Raw genomic sequence first — 18,440 nt, 5'->3', positions numbered from 1 at the left:
CCAGTCTGCATTCTGTCCCTACAGAGTTGCCTACTCCGGACACTTCATAGAAATGGAATCTTGAATTATATGGTCTTGGTTCGCTTCTTTTAAACATCGCAACCAAATGAAAACATTTCTGCCCGCTGGATTTGTTTTGCAGCCTCTGGGTACCCAGATTGGGGTGCATAGCAGACCTCCCGCGGACCAGCAACAAGTGCTCACGAGTCCTGGGTGCACATCCTAAGCTCTGTAACTGCCGCCTCCCACCTCCCAGCCCCCTTTCACCTGGCTTTATCCTTCTTAAACAAGACAACCCAACTGGGTTAGCTTGCTGTCATCCAAAATGGCCCATCTGTTTGGGGCAGAGCGTCACCACTAAGTCACCACAGGCTTCAAGCTGAATGGCTTTATTTTCATTCCACGTTTAACGTTATTCTGCTCTTTGCCTGAGCGTATCATGCCATCAGTCTTAAAACAGACACTCATAGTTTTTGACGTATGTACCAGCTGGGGTGTAGAAGAAGCACTGGACTAGGAATTAGTTTTGAGCCTTTTAACTCAAGTCTGAATTCTAATGCCTACGAGATGTGTGATCCTAGACCGGAATCTTGAGGGGTTTGCTTTTTCCACTAGCGAAATTAGGATACTAATACATGCTGTAGAACGTCACGAGAGTCTCAAAAAAAATTAGGTGAACGTAAGACGTTCTTCCGGCACCATTTACAATTCAACAAACATTCAGTTATTCATTTATTCAGTTAATTCCACACATATCTACCACTGGCGAGTGCTGTCCTAGATTCTAGGAATATAGTAGCGGACAAAACAAACAAAATCTCATCCCTCCTAGCTTTGAAGACAGCTACTAAACAGCTTCACAAAATAAATAATTATAAACTATAATGGGTGTGGTGTAAGAAAAACGTACACTGTGCTCTAATGACATATAAAAGGGGGATCTGTTCTAGTCGGGGAAGATCAGGAAAGTGACATTTGAGCTGACAGCTGAAGATGATTAGCACTAATGGAAAGGGCGGGACAAGTCCTATCTTGGCATCTGATTATTCTCTCATTAAATATGTATCTACTGCCCACTGTGTGCCACCAGCTTGCTAGGCAACAGTCAAGATGTCAGACATTTTGAAAAATAAAGTTAATGCATGCTACTTCAAGCCTTTTAGGAAGGACTACTTACCCAGATGACTTACCAGCAAGCCCACTTCCTAGGCAATTGCTCCATCCTGGTTTTAGCTGGAGTTAAGGGTGGAGGAAGAAGAAGAAATGGTCTCAGATGAACTGAATTATGACAGTCCTGGGTCCCAATTTCTGAAGCCATGCTGGAGGCCGTTTCTGGAGAACACTCTTCCGCTCCACTCTGGTGTAACGTCCCACACTGGTGTAGGCGCTGGAGGGCATGGTGAGGCACAAGAGACACAAGAACCCTGCCACCATGGAGCTCATCATTGTGGGGACCATGTACAAGCTGGGGACAAAGGAATAAACAAAAAACGTGGCAGTTACCATGGGGGAAACTAAAACAGGGTAAGGGGATGGGCGTGGGATCCACTTTAGAAGGGCTGGTCAAGAAATGCTTACAAGGAGTCACCACTCCAGTTGAGGGCTGAAGGAAAACAGGAGGTCAGCCATGCGACAAGGAAACAAGGCTCTGAGCTTGTTGTCAGGTGGTGGTTCTCAGTGCAGGCGACTTTGCTCCACCGCGGGTCATTTGGGAACGTCTGGAGACAGATTTGATTGTCACAACTGGGGAGCGGGGTGGCACAGCCATAGTGCAGTAGAGGCCAGGGATGCCGTTACCCATCCTACAATGCACAGAACGCACGCCACAAAGAACGCTCTGCTCCCAATGTCAACAGAGAAACCTGGTCCCAGGGCAGGGAGGCAGGAGGCCGGGCGCGGGAGCAGGGGCCAGCCTGAGCGAACCAGCCTGGAGGGCAGGCAGAGGCTGAAGCCTCCGTAAAAAGTCTGGGTTCGGAACCTCGGAGGGCCTGCCTCTGATTTCACTTTTAAAAACCTCTCTGCGGTCACACTCCTGCCCTCCGGCACCACCGCTAGCAGAAGCAAATCTCCCGCCCGGGCAGGCTTCCGGGGCGGAACCGGAAGTCCCGGCGGGCGACACGGCGGGCTCGCCCAATAGGGACGCTCGCGGGGCGGGCCGAGAAGGCTGGCGAGCCTAGTATCGCGAGAAGGGCGGCGGCGGCGGCAGAGCCGTGCTGAGCCCAGCGCAGTGGAGCGGCTGGTGAGCTGTGGGGCTCATGGCGGGCGCAGGCGACGAGCGGACGCCGCTGCTGGGTGCGCGGCGGCCGGCGTTCGAGGGCCGGCGCGCGGCGTGCGCGGCCGTGCTGCTGACGGAGCTGCTGGAGCGCGCCGCCTTCTACGGCGTCACGGCCAACCTGGTGCTGTTCCTCAACGGCACGGCGTTCGGCTGGGAGGGCGCGCAGGCCAGCCAGGCGCTGCTGCTCTTCATGGGCCTCACCTACCTGGTGTCGCCGTTCGGGGGCTGGCTCGCCGACGCGCGACTCGGCCGGGCGCGCGCCATCCTGCTCAGCCTGGCGCTCTACTTACTCGGCATGCTGGCCTTCCCGCTGCTGGCCGCGCCTGCCACTCGCACGGCGCTCTGCGGGGCCCTCCGCCCCACGCGCCTCCGCAACTGCTCGGCGCAGCCGTGTGCCGACGCGCCTGACCGCTACTGCGCGCCCGCCGCGCTGTCAGCGCTCGCGCTCGTGGGCCTGGGCGTGGGCGCCGTCAAGGCCAACATCACGCCCTTCGGCGCCGACCAGGTGAGGGCCGCGCAGGTGTGGGGCGAGGGGGCGGGGTCGCCCGCGGACCAGGAAACCCAAGTACCGTGGGGGACCGCGCAGGGTGGGCGCTGGCGCGCGGGGGCTGCAGACCGAGGGGCCTCCTTCCTTTAGGAGGGGGCCTTTAGGAGTTGGGGGGGGGGCTTTAGGAGTTGAGACCTGGGGGAGAGCAGAGCGGTTTCTGGACTGGGCCTCTGCAAGTGCAAAGGCCCTGGGGCCAGAAGAGAGGGATGTTGCAGCTACCGTGGCAGTCGTGTTGCAGTACAGAACACATCAGTGTACCAAGTCTGTACGTACTGTACGCCTTAAACTTCTGGCAGGTTATGCGACAAGTATGTTTCAAACAAAAGAAGAAGTGGGAACAGGGGTGGCAGGCAGGTGCTTCGTGATGTGAAGCTTTGTAAAGAGTTTGAGGTCTGTTTTGAATACAGTAGGGAGCCTTTTTGGGGGGTGTGAGCAGGGGGTAATGTGATCTGATGTATGTTTCTAAAAAATTCAGTCTCTGTAGGGCGTGGGCCTGGCAGCTGTGGCCTGCCAGCCAAATCTGGTCTACTTCCTGTTTTTGGAGGGCCCACAAGCTAAGAATATGACTGGTACTTAGTTTTTTGAACGATAGGAAAAAAGTAAAAAGAATATTTTTGTGGCAAATGAAAATGATAGGAAACTCAAATTTCAGCTTCCACAAATAAAGCTTTATTGGAACACAGCCCTGCACCTTCCTGGTCACATATGCTGTGGCTGCTTTCACAGTACGGTAGCAGAATCAAGTAGTGGTGACAGACTGAACGTCACTTAAAACTTAAACTATTTACACCCTGCCCCTTCACAGAAACAGTTTGCGGATGTCGGGTATAGAGACTAGGTTGTATGGGAAGTGCTGACAGCAGACAGATCAGGTAGGAGTCTGTTTCACTGGCCAGGTGAGAGAGGAGAGGTTTGGACGAGGACGGGGGCAGTGGACACGGAGTGAAGTGGTCGATTCAGGATAAGTTATGGAGGTAGAGGGGCCAGGGTTGCTGGTGGATCTTATGCAAGCAACAGGGAAGATAACTCCTGGGTTTTTGCGCTAAGTAGCCATGTGATTGCGAACATTTACGGAGGGCTTACTGTGCATCAGGCCGCGTGCCGAGTACTTTGTCAGAGTTCGTAGGACTCCTCTGCTGTTACCGTGCCCATTTTACAGATGAGGAAACTGGGGCTTGAGAGGTTAAATCATTTGCCCAGTGATACAGAGCTAGTACGTGACTGAGCCAGGGTGCAAGAGCCTGGCCTCTGCATCTGAACTTTAATCACCCCTGTGAAAGGCAACGCCTTATAATGATGTTGGAAATACTAGTTGCCTAATGTCCTGAATTCTTCACTTCCTTCTCTGCACCGTGGAATGTGGTTTCCATACGTGAACTCATCTGAATCTCATGTGAATCTCATACCCATGTTTTAAATGAGAAAATGGAGGTGCAAAAAGGTTTATTTCTTTTGTTGTCCTATAGGTAGTGAGTGGTCAAGCCAGGGTTTAGGTGCAGGTCTGATTTCTTAATGTGTCCTTTAACTGAGATGGGCATTCTGTGACGGCTTTGGCCTTTGGGGTGCCGGCAGTTCACAGGCCAACCGCGAAGGCACAGGACTGGGATTACCCATCTTTAAAGACCAGGCCGCAGGACTAAAGTGCGCCCTGAGTGTTTAGGTTGTGCCCCGTACTGTACCGAGCGCTCTTCCTATGCGATCTTATCTAACACCTTGCAACAATTTATATCCCGAATTGTCCCTGTTTTACAGTAAACGGAGGCTCGGGCGGTTTGACCTACCCAGGTGCACAGCACGTGAGTGGAGGAGCTGGGTTTAAACCCGGAAAGTCTGACTTAAAAATTCCTGCTTTCCAGTAGATAATAGACGAGGGATTAATATTCCTGAAAAGAATGAGTGGTTCTGTAGAGGTTCTCTAGAAGGCACGACAGAATTTGCGCTCTTTTGATGTGTAATTAGATGTGGACCTTAAAAAGAAATGTGCTCTTCTGCAAGAGAACTGACCTCATCTTCTCTAACGTGACACTGCCATGGACAAAGGAGAGCCACTCTATATTTAAGGATATCAGAGAGACTTCACAGCCAAACACAACATGTGCTTCATGATTGGAGCCCAGCTTTTCTAAAAGCCATTTATTGGGACGATTGTGATAACTTGATTATAGACCACATATTAGATAAAGTTGCATTGGTGTTAATTTTCTTAGGTGTGATAATGGTTTGTGTTATGTAGAAGAATGGCCTTATTCTTAGGAGATTCATGATGAAATCTTCGGGGTGAAATAATGATGCTGTAACTTATTTTTAAATGGTTCAGCCCAAAGAGTATTTCATATCTATACAGAAAAAGAACTCAGGCTGTAAATGAAGACTGTAGAAGTGTATGCTTTACTATTCTTTCAACTTTTCTGTATGTTTAAAATTTTTTTTACTAAAAAGTTAAGGAGATGTCCATCAACTGATGGGTGGATAAAGCACGTGTGCTCTCTCCGTACAGTGAAATATCCTTCAGCAGTAAAAAGGGATGAAGTACTTTCTTCAACGTGGATGCACCTTGAAAACATCATGTCCCTGAAAGATGCCAGGCACAAAACACGGCATGTTACGTGATTCCATTTACATGAGATGTCCAGAATAGACAGGTCCACAAAGACGAGGAGGTTAGTGGTTGCCAGGAGTCAGGAGAAGGGAAAGGGAAGCTACTGTAAGAGGAAGTTTCTTTTTGGTGAGACAAGAAATGTGGAATTGGATAGAGGAGATGGTTGCACATCTGTGAACAGACCGAAAACCACTGAGTGGTACATTTCAACAGGGTGAATTTTTTATTATGAGAATTGTATCTCGGTGAAAAAAACATGTAAAAGGAAAATATTAGTACCCTTCAGCCAAGGTGCTTGCTCTGTGCCAGGTGCTTGCTGGTCTTTGAAGGGGATTTGAGAGGCGTCCCCCAGAGGTGCCGCACAGCTTGCGGGATTATACATTTATATATTCTTTTTCAGATTCTCTCTCTTTATAGGTTATACAAGGTATTGAATATAGTTCCCTGTGCTACACAGTAGGACCTTGTTGGTTATTTTATATATAGTAGTGTGTTACCTATTAATCCCAAGTTCCCAATTTATCCCTCCCCCAGCTTTCCCCTTTGGTAACCATAAGATTGTTTTCTATGTCTGTGAGTCTGTTTTGGAAATAAGTTCATTTGTGTCATATTTTAGATTCCACATATAAGTGATGTCATATGGTATTTGTCTTTCTCTGTCTGACTTCGCTTTGTATGATCATCTCTAGGTCCATCCATGTTGCTGCAAATGGCACTACTTCATTCTTTTTTATGGCTGAGTAATACTTTGAAGGTACCTTTATGCTTCTCTATCACTGACGCCTTTGTCTGCGATACAGGGCCTCTAGGAGGCCCTCTGAGTGAGAGATGAATGGGGTCATGCTGTGCAGCCCTGAGAAGGAGACCTTAGCTGACTTTTGAAGGAAGATGCACACCAGAGGCCAGGGGTGATGCTGATGTAAATCATGTCAGCCCCGTCTTTTCCCCCGAGGGATTAACCTTCCTCAAAGGTCACAGTCATTCTAAATGGATGGCTCCTGTAGTTGAACGAGTGAACTGAAAGAACTCTTTTTTACAGACAAAGAGAGCAAAGATACATTTTTTCTAGAGGGGAAAAAAAGAGTTGCGCTGTTATGTGTTTAAAGGAATTTTTCCAAATCAGCCAACTGTCTGACTCACTCCCCAGGATCCTGTTCCTTTAGCTGCACTTCTCTGAGTTGACCGCAGCAGTGTCTTTTGACCGGTCATATGATGGTCCCGTTTACCCTTGGTCGGGTAGGGCTGGAGGCAGGTGTACAGATGGTGACGTAATGTGACCCACATGAAGTGCGGGTGTCAGTCCAGGGCATGGAGGCATGTGACTTGCGGTTTATAGGAGCCAGCAGGCTCCTGTAAGAAAATTACTGCTATGTGGTTATTTAGGGTCTAGTGATAGGCTTAGGTTCCTGAAGTAATTTTAGCGAATTACACTTGGAAGTTCAAATAAGTCAACTGTCAAGTTTACCAGGATGTATGCTGTGCCACTGTAGATACTGGGAAGGGCCGATATATAGTTCAGTTAAAACATATATTGTCTGCTTTTTTTAAAAAAATTTTTTTTAAATTTATTTATTTTTGGCTGCGTTGGGTCTTCGTTGCTGCGCATGGGCTTTCTCTAGCTGCGGCGAGCGGGGGCTACTCTTCGTTGCGGTGCGCGGTCCTCTCACTGCGGTGGCCTCTCCCGCTGTGGAACACGGGCTCCAGGCTCACGGGCTTCAGTAGTTGTGACATGCGGGCTCAGCAGTTGTGGCTCGCAGGCTCTAGAGCACGGGCTTAGTAGTTGTGGCACGTGGGCTCAGTAGTTGTGGCTCGCAGGCTCTAGGCGCACGGGCATCATTAGTTGTGGCTCGCAGGCTCTAGAGCACGGGCTCAGTAGTTGTGGCTCACAGGCTCTAGAGCACAGGCTTAGTAGTTGTGGCACGTGGGCTCAGTAGTTGTGGCTCATGGGCTCTAGAGCACGGGCTCAGTAGTTGTGGCTCATGGGCTCTAGAGCACAGGCTCAGTAATTGTGGCACACAGGCTTAGTTGCTCCGCGGCATGTGGGATCTTCCTGGACCAGGGCTCGAACCCATGTCCCCTGCATCGGTAGGCGGATTCTCAACCACTGCGCCACCAGGGAAGCCTCTGCATTAACTTTAGATATTATGTTTACTGGCTCCCTTTTAAGCTTGCCCCCCACCCTAATTACTTGTTTTTATATCTTTAGTTAAATTTTCTTTGTAACCGTGTCTGCTTACAGTTTTTTCTTCCCTCTGGTCTGTTTCCAGGATAGCATGAATATTTGAGTCCATTTTTGTGACATTTAAACGCACTGTGGGGACTTCCCTGGCGCTCCAGTGGTTAGGACTCCGCGCTTCCACTGCCCGGGGGCCCGGGTTCGATCCCTCGTCGGGGTAGTAAGATCCTGTAAGCGGCATGGCACAGCCAAAAATGATAAAAAAAAAAATAAACGCGTTGTGTTCTCACGGAGAGCTGTCTTAGAAATAAATGTAAGGCATCCTCCGTACAGATCGTTTATTCAGTGATCATGCCAGTGTTTGGTCCAGGACCTCTGCTCCCTTCTGACGTGCGGGGGCCAAGTTTAAGCTCCTCCTCCTGCTGCGGCTTATTTAAAACTCAGATTTTCAGTTTGAGACGGGGGTTACCAGATAATTACTTCAGGCATATTATTTGTTATCACAATATCCATGTTTAATCATTTTGGATTAAATATTTTTGGAGGAACAAACGATTTTGACTATATATTTACACCTGTACTTTGATCTTAAAAAGTAGAGGTTAAAGTGTCATATTGCATAATATGACTGCTAAAAAGGTAGTTTCTGTGCATCACAACTGGTTGTTTAGGCCCCCATTGAAAACCTCCTCTCTTACTTAGGAAAGGAGATTGCTCTGTGGATCAGAATTCAGATCTGTTACTGGACCAGGAATTGTCCAGCCTTTTCACAACCTGTAACTTAAGGACGAGACAACAGAAGTTCCCAACACAGCAACACCTGACAGTCTTTGTACACGGTCCATTGTCAGCCTTTAGCTAATAAAGTTTGTTTAAACCTTTTATGAGGTGAAACTGGCTAGGAATGACTCTGGCTGGTGCAGAGCACATTCTCGTGGTGTCCACGCAGATGTGAGAAGCCATCCTCGGAGGGACGTCACGGGGTGCCCACCCCACACGGACTGTCCCTGCCAGGACGGGCTCCGGCTGGGCAGGTCTTGTGGACAGTGCACACCTAGAACTCGCTTGTGTTCCCTGGTGCTTGTGTTTGTCTGCGTTGAGGAAATCAGTGATTTTTGCGCCTTCCAGGGATCTCTGTCCTTATCAGAACTTCTCCTGATTCCATTGAGAGGCTTCCTGGTCTAAAAATAGCATGCGGTTTTAGTTTGTCTGTAATTTTCCCCTTGTTCCAGATTTATCAAGGCGTGGAGCTATATGGCTGTGAGTAGAAGTCCTCTGGAAAGTTGTTTAAAATGCAGATTCCTGGGCCCCAACCCCAGAGATGGTGAGTGGGTAGTCCTGGAACGTGGGTCCTGTGAATCTGTATTTTTAAGGAGCATGCCAGGCGTTTCCAAAGCAGGTGGTCCACGGGAGATACTTGGAGAAACTCTCTAGGATTTGTTGGATCTAAGTAGAGTTAAGAGAAACACTACCCAGAATCTGCAGTAATTAAAAGCATAAAAGATACATTTTTTTTGTCAGGTTGTATCTGTAAACACCATTTTGATTGATTGGCTACATTTCTGGACTTTTTGGCTGCGTCTTGTGGGATCTTAGTTCCCCGACCAGGGATGGAACCTGGGCCCGGGCAGTGAAAGTGCAGAGTTCTAACCACTGGACCGCCAGGGAATTCCCATGTGCTGCCTCTCTTAAAGGCTGTGGTGACAACAGTAATTGATATAAAGATATAGTAATATATGAAAACATCGTATATGTTTTTCATCCTTGAGGATGATCACACGTTTTTAAGTCTCTTTCCTCCCGGTTATTTTAGGTTAAAGATCGCGGTCCAGAAGCCACGAGAAGATTTTTTAATTGGTTTTATTGGAGCATTAATCTGGGAGCAATCGTTTCTCTGGGGGGCATTGCCTACATTCAGCAGAACGTGAGCTTTGTCACCGGCTACACCATCCCCGCTGTCTGCATCGGAGTGGCTTTCGTGGCCTTCCTCTGCGGCCAGACCTTCTTCATCACCAAGCCGCCCGATGGCAGCGCCTTCACTGACGTGTTCAGGATCCTGGTGTATTCGTGCTGCCCCCAGAAGCAAATCAGGGAACGCAGTCCTAGTGGGTGAGCACTTTATTCTCATCACAGGCTCAGTTTTCCACGTGACTTACCAACTGTCATAAATAAAGTGCTGACTTATGTCTGTCCTGTGCTCACCGTGGAGGGGGACACGGGGCTGAGGTTGCAATGTCTCACGCCAGCTGCAGGAGGCGGGTGTGAGGTACTTTGTCTCCATCTTAAAGACAGACCGGCGGCCTCCCTCCTGGGCTCGTGCTTTTCATTTCTGACCTGCACGTTGGCCTTCCTCCCGCTGCTGGTGTAAGATGGAGGTTCCCGACTACGCAGTCGTGTAAAGGTGATAAAAGACAGAACCTTGCCAAGGGCATCGAAGAGTCAGTGTACCACTTGATGCATTCCTTTGAATGAGAAACCAAGCAGTCGCTTACTTGGTCGCTGCCTGTCTGTGCTCCTTAAGCAGGAAGCTGCTGTGCGGGTCCCCGTGGCCCGTCCCCCAGGGGTCACTGCAGCCGCTCTTTGAGAAGGGCAGGAAAGCAGAACTGAGATGCAGGTAGGGTAACTCCGTCATCCCCTTTGCAGGGGACTTCCCGGTTTTAGCACCATATGCCCATGACCTGAGGTCTTAAAGCCCAGAGTCCCGGGGCCCGGGGAGTCCTGGGCAAACTGTGGCGGAACGTCAGTCACCCTAGATGCAGATTAATGAAGAAAAGTCCAGAACTTAGCTCAAAAAGAGACTTCAGAATTTTTGTGTTGTTACTTTTTGATATAACAACAACCTGTAGTAAAATACGTCCCTTTTGCCTGTACAGTTCTGGGAATTGTGACAGATTCCATCATGTAACCAGAGTGCATTCAGGATACAGAGTATGTCCATCCCCCCAGAAAAGTCCCCAGGACCCTTTGGAGTTGAGCCTCTCGGAATATTTTGATCAAGGCTGGTGTTGAGATGGGCGCTCAGTCCCTGAGTGGGAGGTTGACGTCCTGCAGGAACCTTCTGCAGGCCGACCCTGCGTCTGTCTGCCCCCTCATGGCTTGTCTGCGTGTGTCTAATTTATGTCCTTGGAGCCATAACAGCTGTCTGATGTACCCGTACCAAAGCAGCTCTATGGCCCTGCCCCTTCGCTCCCGGCTAAACGTCTCTAGTTGCTTCAGCTGTCCCCATGCGGAATTCCGGCACAGCTAACCACCCCAGTGCCCTGGAATTCTAGTGGGTCAGTGTGGCATTCAGACTCATAATTCAAAACTGCAGCTGGTGGGACCACACTAAAGAATTTTTAACAGTTGAAGCCTCATTGCCTCAGCAGCAAGCAGTAGTGCTTTACCGGGGCCTCATTTTAATTAGGCAGAAGCAGGGTTTCAGATCCTAGATGTTTAGGCTACAGATTGAATGCCATTAGCAAAATATATTGTTAAATTTTCGGTGTGTCTGTGTGGGTGGTACCTGGTAGACAGTTCTGCGAGAGAACACCACTGCTTTGTGGACACTTGGGTTTTAATGCACACGTGGCATGGCGAAGTCAGTTTGGACTTAGGAATCTGTTTTCCCTTTAGATTGGTTTTTGAAGTCTTCCTTGGCACAATTAGAAAAGGACCAGCTTGCAGAAAAGTTGATGGTCTAGAGAATTCTCCAGCTGTGCTCTCCTTACGCACAGGTTAGGGCTGTATGACCTTGGGCAGGTTTATGACCTCGTAAAGCCTTCTTTACAAGGGTGGGAAAGGACCCCTCTCATAGGATCAGTGTGAGGCCTCAGTGAGCTAATAAGAGCCCGGTTAACGGTAACTAACTGATGAGGATGCTTTTGTGGAAGGTCACATCGTCAAGTTATCATCATCACCAGAAGCATCGCCCCTTCCCCTCTCGGCTCTTCCTTCACTGAAGAGCTGGTGGCTTCCCTGAGAGCCTCCCTCCCAGTCACGCTGGTGTCATAGTAAAGCAGCTCGGGTTTGTAACAGTCGGTGTGGTCGTCAAGTCTTGACGTTTGATAAATGACCTAATTTAAAATCCAAACAGTCCAGCACAGTAATTTTTTCAGATGCTCACCCAGTCATGCAGCCGACGTAGTTGTCATCAGCTTCGGATGAAACTGCGGGCCTTCCTCAGCACAGTGGGGCTGGTGGCCAGGGTGACAACGCTGGGGGTGAGGTCAGCCACCTTTCCGACGGTGAGGGGCGATCCTACCATGTCTCCTAGTCTCAAGAAAAGGATGGTGGCTGCAGTCTCACTCTGGCTAGGAAGTCCTTCTGCCAGCTGTGTCCGTGTGTCCCAGTGTTGAGGGACAATCTAGGTAGCTGTACTGGGTTGGGACCATTAGTAGGTAGCAGAATGGAGTTGAAGCAAATTCAGCACAGCAAGCTGGTTTCCTACCTCCAAACTTAATTTGTTACCAAATAATTGATTTCTGGGGGTGGAAGAAAACTAATTCCTTCATTTTATTTCCCAAAGTGAAGGCATTGGAGTCTTTCAGCAATCTTCTAAACACAGTCTGTTTGATTCATGTAAGATGTCTCATGGAGGGCCATTCCCGGAAGATAAAGTGGAAGATGTGAAAGCCCTTGTCAAGATTGTCCCCGTTTTCTTGGCTTTGATACCTTACTGGACAGTGTATTTTCAAGTGAGTGGTGACATTCAGGTTTCATTTCCTCTGTCTCCCCATGAACGCCCCCCCGGCACTCGTTCTGGCCATCACTGAAGTGCGCAGAGTTCCTGGCTTTCTTTGTCACGAGTCGTCAGGATCTCGGAATCTTGTTTTTAGTTACGGACTCCTTTTTGCTGATTGAAATGTTTTGAAAACCTTAAAACAAAGCTAAGAATGGGGATGCTTCTGTTTTTCCAGACCCCACCTTTTAATATGGTTTCTCATGGGGATAATGGTTACTTCTTTTTCAAAGTTCATCTCCAGACAACTTTTATGGTGACCAAGTAATTGACCCGTGTTTTCAAACCTGAGCGTTGCAAGTCTCAGCACGGTGTAGTCTGGGGGAGGGCGCACGCTGCGAGTGAGTGACAGCCGTGCTCATGTAATGACAGCTGCTTTCTACACCCAGATGCAGACGACGTATGTTTTACAAAGTCTTCATTTGAAGATTCCAGAAATTTCCAGTATTACAACCAATCCTCATACGGTGAGAACAGTTGAAATGATCTGAAAATTGTCTTTGGGGGTTTACGTGACAAATGGATTCCTTCTACCAATGGTAGATACTTTGTAATGACAGCAGTTAGCTTGAACTAAAAGCATTCCTTGAATGTTGAAATGGAATTTGAATGGAATGTTGAAATGGAATGTTTGCTTATTTCTGAGACTGTTTCCCATTGGTTATGTCCTTTGCTAGATTAAGTTGACTCCTGATGTTAACATTTCACTTGATTCTTCTTTCCCCCGAGAAAGCACAGAAAAACAAACGCAAATCCCTTTAGAAGTGGAAGCCTTTTCTCAGTACCAGTGTCTTGAGACAGACTATTTTCCTAGGAGATTATACTTTGTACAAATGAACTTTTTTTTTTTTTTTTTTTTTTTTTTTTTTTTTGCGGTACGCGGGCCTCTCACTGTTGTGGCCTCTCCCGTTGCGGAGCACAGGCTCCGGACGCGCAGGCTCAGCGGCCACGGCTCACGGGCCCAGCCGCTCCGCGGCATGTGGAATCTTCCCAGACCAGGGCACGAACCCGTGTCCCCTGCATCGGCAGGCGGACTCTTAACCACTGCACCACCAGGGAAGCCCTGATGAACTATTCTTGAAATAAGCTTTTCCCATTTAGATGTTAGTTGTCAGACACGTGACTGCTGACACTGCAGAAAAATAAGCAGGTGTCTTCTGTGTTTCCCGCTTCCAGTTTCCGGCAGCCTGGCTAACCATGTTCGATGCTGTGCTCATCCTCCTGTTAATTCCCTTGAAAGATAAACTGGTGGATCCCATCTTGAGAAGAAACGGGCTGCTCCCATCGTCCTTGAAAAGGATCGCGGTGGGCATGTTCTTTGTGATGTGCTCGGCCTTCGCAGCAGGTGAGAAGCCGTTTCCAGTTCCGGCTGTGGGTGATACGGAACGTGACCACACGCCGCGTGGCACTCAGGAAGTGTGTGTACTTCAAAAGAGAACATATATGGGTTATTCTAACCCTGACTGGTGTTCGTTTTCTAGTTTTTCATTTATGAAGCTTAAGGGTTTTTTCCTAAGGACTTGTCTGGGTTTTGTTTTGTTTTGGTTTGTTTTTTTTAGAACTATAGCCAGTGAAATGCTCTGGAAAGTGACTTTTGGGTTGAATCAAAGAAGGCTTGTTGTCTCCTAGTGATTTAGATTTTAGACAACTGTTAACTGCCGTGTAGATGAAACTTCATAAATTAAAGGTGTTAAATAATCCTCAGAGCTGTGATTCTTAATGTCAGGTCCATTAATCAGCTTTATATACCCTGAACCCTTTGCACTTTTATGTAAAATTTTACGTGCATCTTCCTGGAGAGAAAGGTTTTTTCGTTTTGTTTTGTTTTTAAATCAAATACAGGTTTGTAACCAGCCTCCATCCCCCAGAAAAAAAAGAAAGAGGTTAAGAACTAATGCCTGAGTATTCCAGCACCTTCTGGGGGCTCCATTCTGTTTGCATAATTCTTAGATTCTGAAGCATAAGCTGAAATATCGTGTGCTGATAAAGCTGAGCTGTTGCTGACTTTCTCACCTTGCTTTGGAGCTCTTCCTTCATTAATATTTGAAAATGATTGAACGGTGAGATAGCTTACCTATATAACAAGACAAGAAAAGCTGATATTCCTGAATCACCTATATGTCATCTGTTATGAGGAATATAATGTTAAGCACTGCTGAGATGGAATCTAATATTCTCCGACAGTGCTTCACAGCAGCCTCCATCCACTCTCGCCAGGGTGAACACAGTACTAAATGTAGTACTATCTATTGATATAGTACTCAATAGATTTAAAGAAATGAGTCCCTAGGCTTAAGAATTCTATATTCCAGACACTGGGACATCTTAGGAGACAGTTATGTTTTTTCTTAATCAAATAGGTAATTAAAGGGAGGGCGTGTCTGAATGAAGTTTCTGCTGTGTGCTTGCTGTGTGATTCGTTTCTCTTCCAGTCCTGTGCACATGGGGAGGTAAGCCAGAGCAGACGAGAGCTGGATTACAGCGGGGCTCTGATTGCAGGTCTCGTGCCGCAGAATCGGTGATGGGCAGAGCCGCTGTGCTGGGGTGGTGCCCTGAGTGCCTGCCGTGGGCCCGGCTTCTTCCTGGGCTGGGGAGCCCCCTCTCTGTACCACGACCAGCCATTCACACCCCTTGGAAAGGAGGCCTTGTCCTCTCCCTGTGGGAAAGGGGAGGCTGCTGGTTCCCCAGGCATTTTCTAGCAGACTCCGGCTTTGGTTCCTCTAATACCGTCTTGTCTTCCAGTTTCATTTATGGCTGAATAGCTTCTCCGGGCTGCCCTGAGAACCCCAGGGGCTTCCCGGTGGTTTCTTTGCCTGTTTACGTGGGAAACGACAGCAGACAGGTGACTGTTGTCCAGCGGGGCAGGCAGTGCTGTCTTAAAAGTGCGGGCCGTGTGGCAGTTCACTTCCTGCTCAGCAGGTCGGGCTGTCGTCAGGTGGCCACGGGCACCTGCAGAGAGGCAGGTGCTCTGCACTGTGTGACCACGACCGCTCTGAACTTCAGCATCTGAATTGATCACTTACACGCGGAAAACACCGCTGAGGCTGGCGTCCTAAAGAGGCGCTCTTTGCTGAGTGGCCAGAAGTTGGGAAGGAGCTTAATGGTCACTGGTTTAAAGAGTTTAAATACCTGGCAACTGGACTTAAGCACAATTTATTAAATTTAATGTAAGCAGTAACTGGTGTTTCATGCCGTTTCATTTCCAGCTCCAGTGAATATTATTTAATTGGAACATTAATGACCTTTGAATACAGACCTGAAATCATTACAGCAAACCAAAGTTTTAATAGAAAAGAGACTATTTTGCCTTTTAGCTTACTACATTCAACCATGATAAATCAGGATCTTCCATTTAGTACCATCCCTGCCGGTAATAATTCTTTCTTTAAATTTTCTTAGATGAGAATCAGGCATGTCCAAGGGGTTTCTTCTAGTCTGCTTGAGAAAAAAAGAAGTGTGTTAATTTGTCAGATTTCCTTGCCCCTTAAGACTTGTGTGTGTTCTTAATTTACAGACATCATAGATGCTCACTGGAGAAAAGGGCACCTTAGAAACATAAAGGAGAAAATAAAAATCAACTGTAATTTCCCCAGAGATGCTCATTCCTGGGATGGTGTGTATCTGTCTAATCCCGTTTGTGTGTCTCTGCATACATACACACACACCTTCTGCGTTTTTGCGAAAATGAGATACTGATGTGTAAGCAGATTTGAGCCTGATTAAGGAATACTAAGTGTAAGGAAACCATAAAAATATAATAAAAGCTACGCTTGTTACTTACTATTGGGGGGTAGAAAAATCCCCCAAATACAGATGAGCCATCTCCCCTCATTTCCCCCTTCCTCCTCCTTTTCCTTCTCTCTCTCTCTCATACACACAGATTTACGCACTCATAATTCCACCAGGGGCTTCCAAGGAAATCCTCTACCACCATTCTGCAAGTGCATGGGAAAAATTATGTATGATGTGATGTGTGTGTGCGTTTATACTTCGTCACCTGCTTTAATAAAAAAAACAAACCTAAAATATCCTTCCTCCGTGTCAAACATTCACGTGCAATCCTTTGTTGTTGGGTGTCGAGGATTCTAGTTTTCACGGTACGGTAATCACTGCAGTGAAATTGCTTTACTTCTCGAATCCCTGGAAGTGTAATCACTGCATCCTTGTCTGATGTGTGTACATGACAGAGTTACCTTCCGTCATCCCAGGCTGACGGTACCCATCCGTGTGCCTCACGGTCTGCTCTTCCACTCGGCTGTGCCGTGGATGCCCTATTACAACAGCGGTTTTTAGGCAGGAGTCTGTGCCCGGACTTCAGGGCATGGAGAGCATCCTGGAATGGAGACAGAATCATCTGAGTGCCTTTTTCTTGGGTCATAGCTTTCGTTAGGAAGGAGTTCAGAGCCACTGGTCTACAGCACCTTTTTAAAAACTGTTATCAGGGCTTCCCTGGTGGCGCAGTGGTTGGGAGTCCGCCTGCCGAGGCAGGGGACGCGGGTTCGGGCCTCGGTCAGGGAGGATCTGGAGCCTGTGCTCCGCAATGTGAGAGACCACACCGGTGAGAGGCCCGTGTACTGCAAAAACAAACAAACAAACAAACTTATCACAGAGTCAATCCATGGTCCTTAAAAGTTAAAAATACATAGATAGAAGTGCGAGGTGACCTAAATTCACTCCTAATCCTACCATCCAGTGATGACGCCTACACCTGTGTTTATATCTTCCTAGAATATTTTATTACAGCTAAATTGTTCTTTTTTAAACAACAGAAATGGAACAAACTATTCACAGTTTATAAGCTATTTTTATGTACTATATATAATACATACCATTTTTCCAAGTCAATTACAAATTTAAATTATAGTTTTTGACAACGACGTAATATTCCATTTTGGGCTGTGCTATCAGTTTTTAAAACCAGTCCTCTTATTAAACATGAGGGTTGATTCCAGTCTGTCCTACTTGAAGCAGTGCTGTGTGCACACCCTGACACGTGCGCACATGTGTGCTCATCTCGTGTGAAAGGGCCAGAGCAGCGTGCCGATGCGAGTCTGATCTCACCGTACCCTTGTCACACAGATTATTGTGTCCTGTTAATCTTCTCTTATCTGAAGGGTTACAGCATTCTATATCTTTAATGTGTACTATGAGTGATCTTAAGATTTTTTCCCAAAATGTGTCAGACATTCTATTCTGTGTACAGTTGGTGTGTTGTGACCAGTTTTCTTGTGGGTTTTTCTTGTAATAGAGTGTAGATTGTCACTACTCAGAATTTTATCTCATTTTACGAATATTTTTTCCCATTTTTTTCACTTTCCCTTTAATTTTGTTTGTGACATCTTGTGAAGTCTTATATGCTTCTTCATTTAGGTCCTGTACATTTTATGTTAGGTTTATTCCTAACTGCTTTTATGTATTTTGGTTTCTCACCTAGGAGATTTTTTAAATTCTGAGTTTCAGTGAATTATTTTCAGATGGTTGCTCGTCTTGAAATTAACATAGTTTCATTTCCTGCCTTCTTTATAAAAAGAAGGTATTTATTGTTTATTCAGGCCACACTGCCCGGCTTGTGGGACCTTAGTTCCCCGACCAGGGACTGAACCCCGGCCTGGGCAGTGAGAGCGCTGAGTTCTAACCCCTGGGCCGTCGGGGAGTCCCGTTTTCCTGCCTTCCTGCCACGCCTCCTTGTGTCTCTCCTTGTTTGGCAGGGTGGCCCGGCTTTCTCCAAGGCTGCTGGTGGTGACGGATGCCCCCCTTTATCCCTGACTTCGATGAGCGCACCTTCAGCCCCTCACTGTGGAAGGTTCACTCTCACCTCTGAGTTTGCATACGTATTCCTGACGATGTTACATATCTAAGCTTTATTTCAAGTTTGTATTTTTTGGCAGAAGTGGATGTTGAGTTTCTCTCAAATATCTTAGTTTGGTTTTCAGGAGGATTGCATGCCCTCCTTGCTCCACCCCCTCCCTGCCTTTGGCTGCTCATGGTTTTTATTTATTTTAACATCTGGTATTTAACTGTTACTGAATTTCTAAAATACACCCTGTTTGTTAAAAGGTCTGATTGGAATCTGCTAATTCCAGTCTGCTCAATAATCTGCTTTTATTGAGTGACTTTGCGTCT

General features: G+C 47.3%; 1 protein-coding gene across 10 annotated transcripts in view; it reads left to right on the top strand.

Moving 5' to 3' along the window:
- The first annotated feature begins 2,245 nt into the window (after nt 1-2,245).
- SLC15A4 (solute carrier family 15 member 4) overlaps nt 2,246-18,440 on the top strand; it is a 120,593-nt gene continuing 104,398 nt past the window's right edge. For all 10 annotated transcript variants that reach the window (XR_009544325.1, XR_009544326.1, XM_060170311.1 and 7 more), the window contains exons 1-5: nt 2,246-2,780; nt 9,411-9,706; nt 12,105-12,273; nt 12,707-12,784; nt 13,494-13,662. Coding sequence is in view for 8 of the 10 variants with exons in the window: in XM_060170311.1 (XP_060026294.1) it covers nt 2,256-2,780; nt 9,411-9,706; nt 12,105-12,273; nt 12,707-12,784; nt 13,494-13,662 (1,237 nt within the window). In the remaining 2 variants the exon portion in view is untranslated. The remainder of the gene's footprint in view (nt 2,781-9,410; nt 9,707-12,104; nt 12,274-12,706; nt 12,785-13,493; nt 13,663-18,440) is intronic.

Source organism: Lagenorhynchus albirostris, chromosome 14, assembly GCF_949774975.1.
Source record: "Lagenorhynchus albirostris chromosome 14, mLagAlb1.1, whole genome shotgun sequence".
Lineage (NCBI taxonomy): Eukaryota > Metazoa > Chordata > Mammalia > Artiodactyla > Delphinidae > Lagenorhynchus > Lagenorhynchus albirostris.
This window is presented reverse-complemented; position numbering and strand designations above follow the sequence as displayed.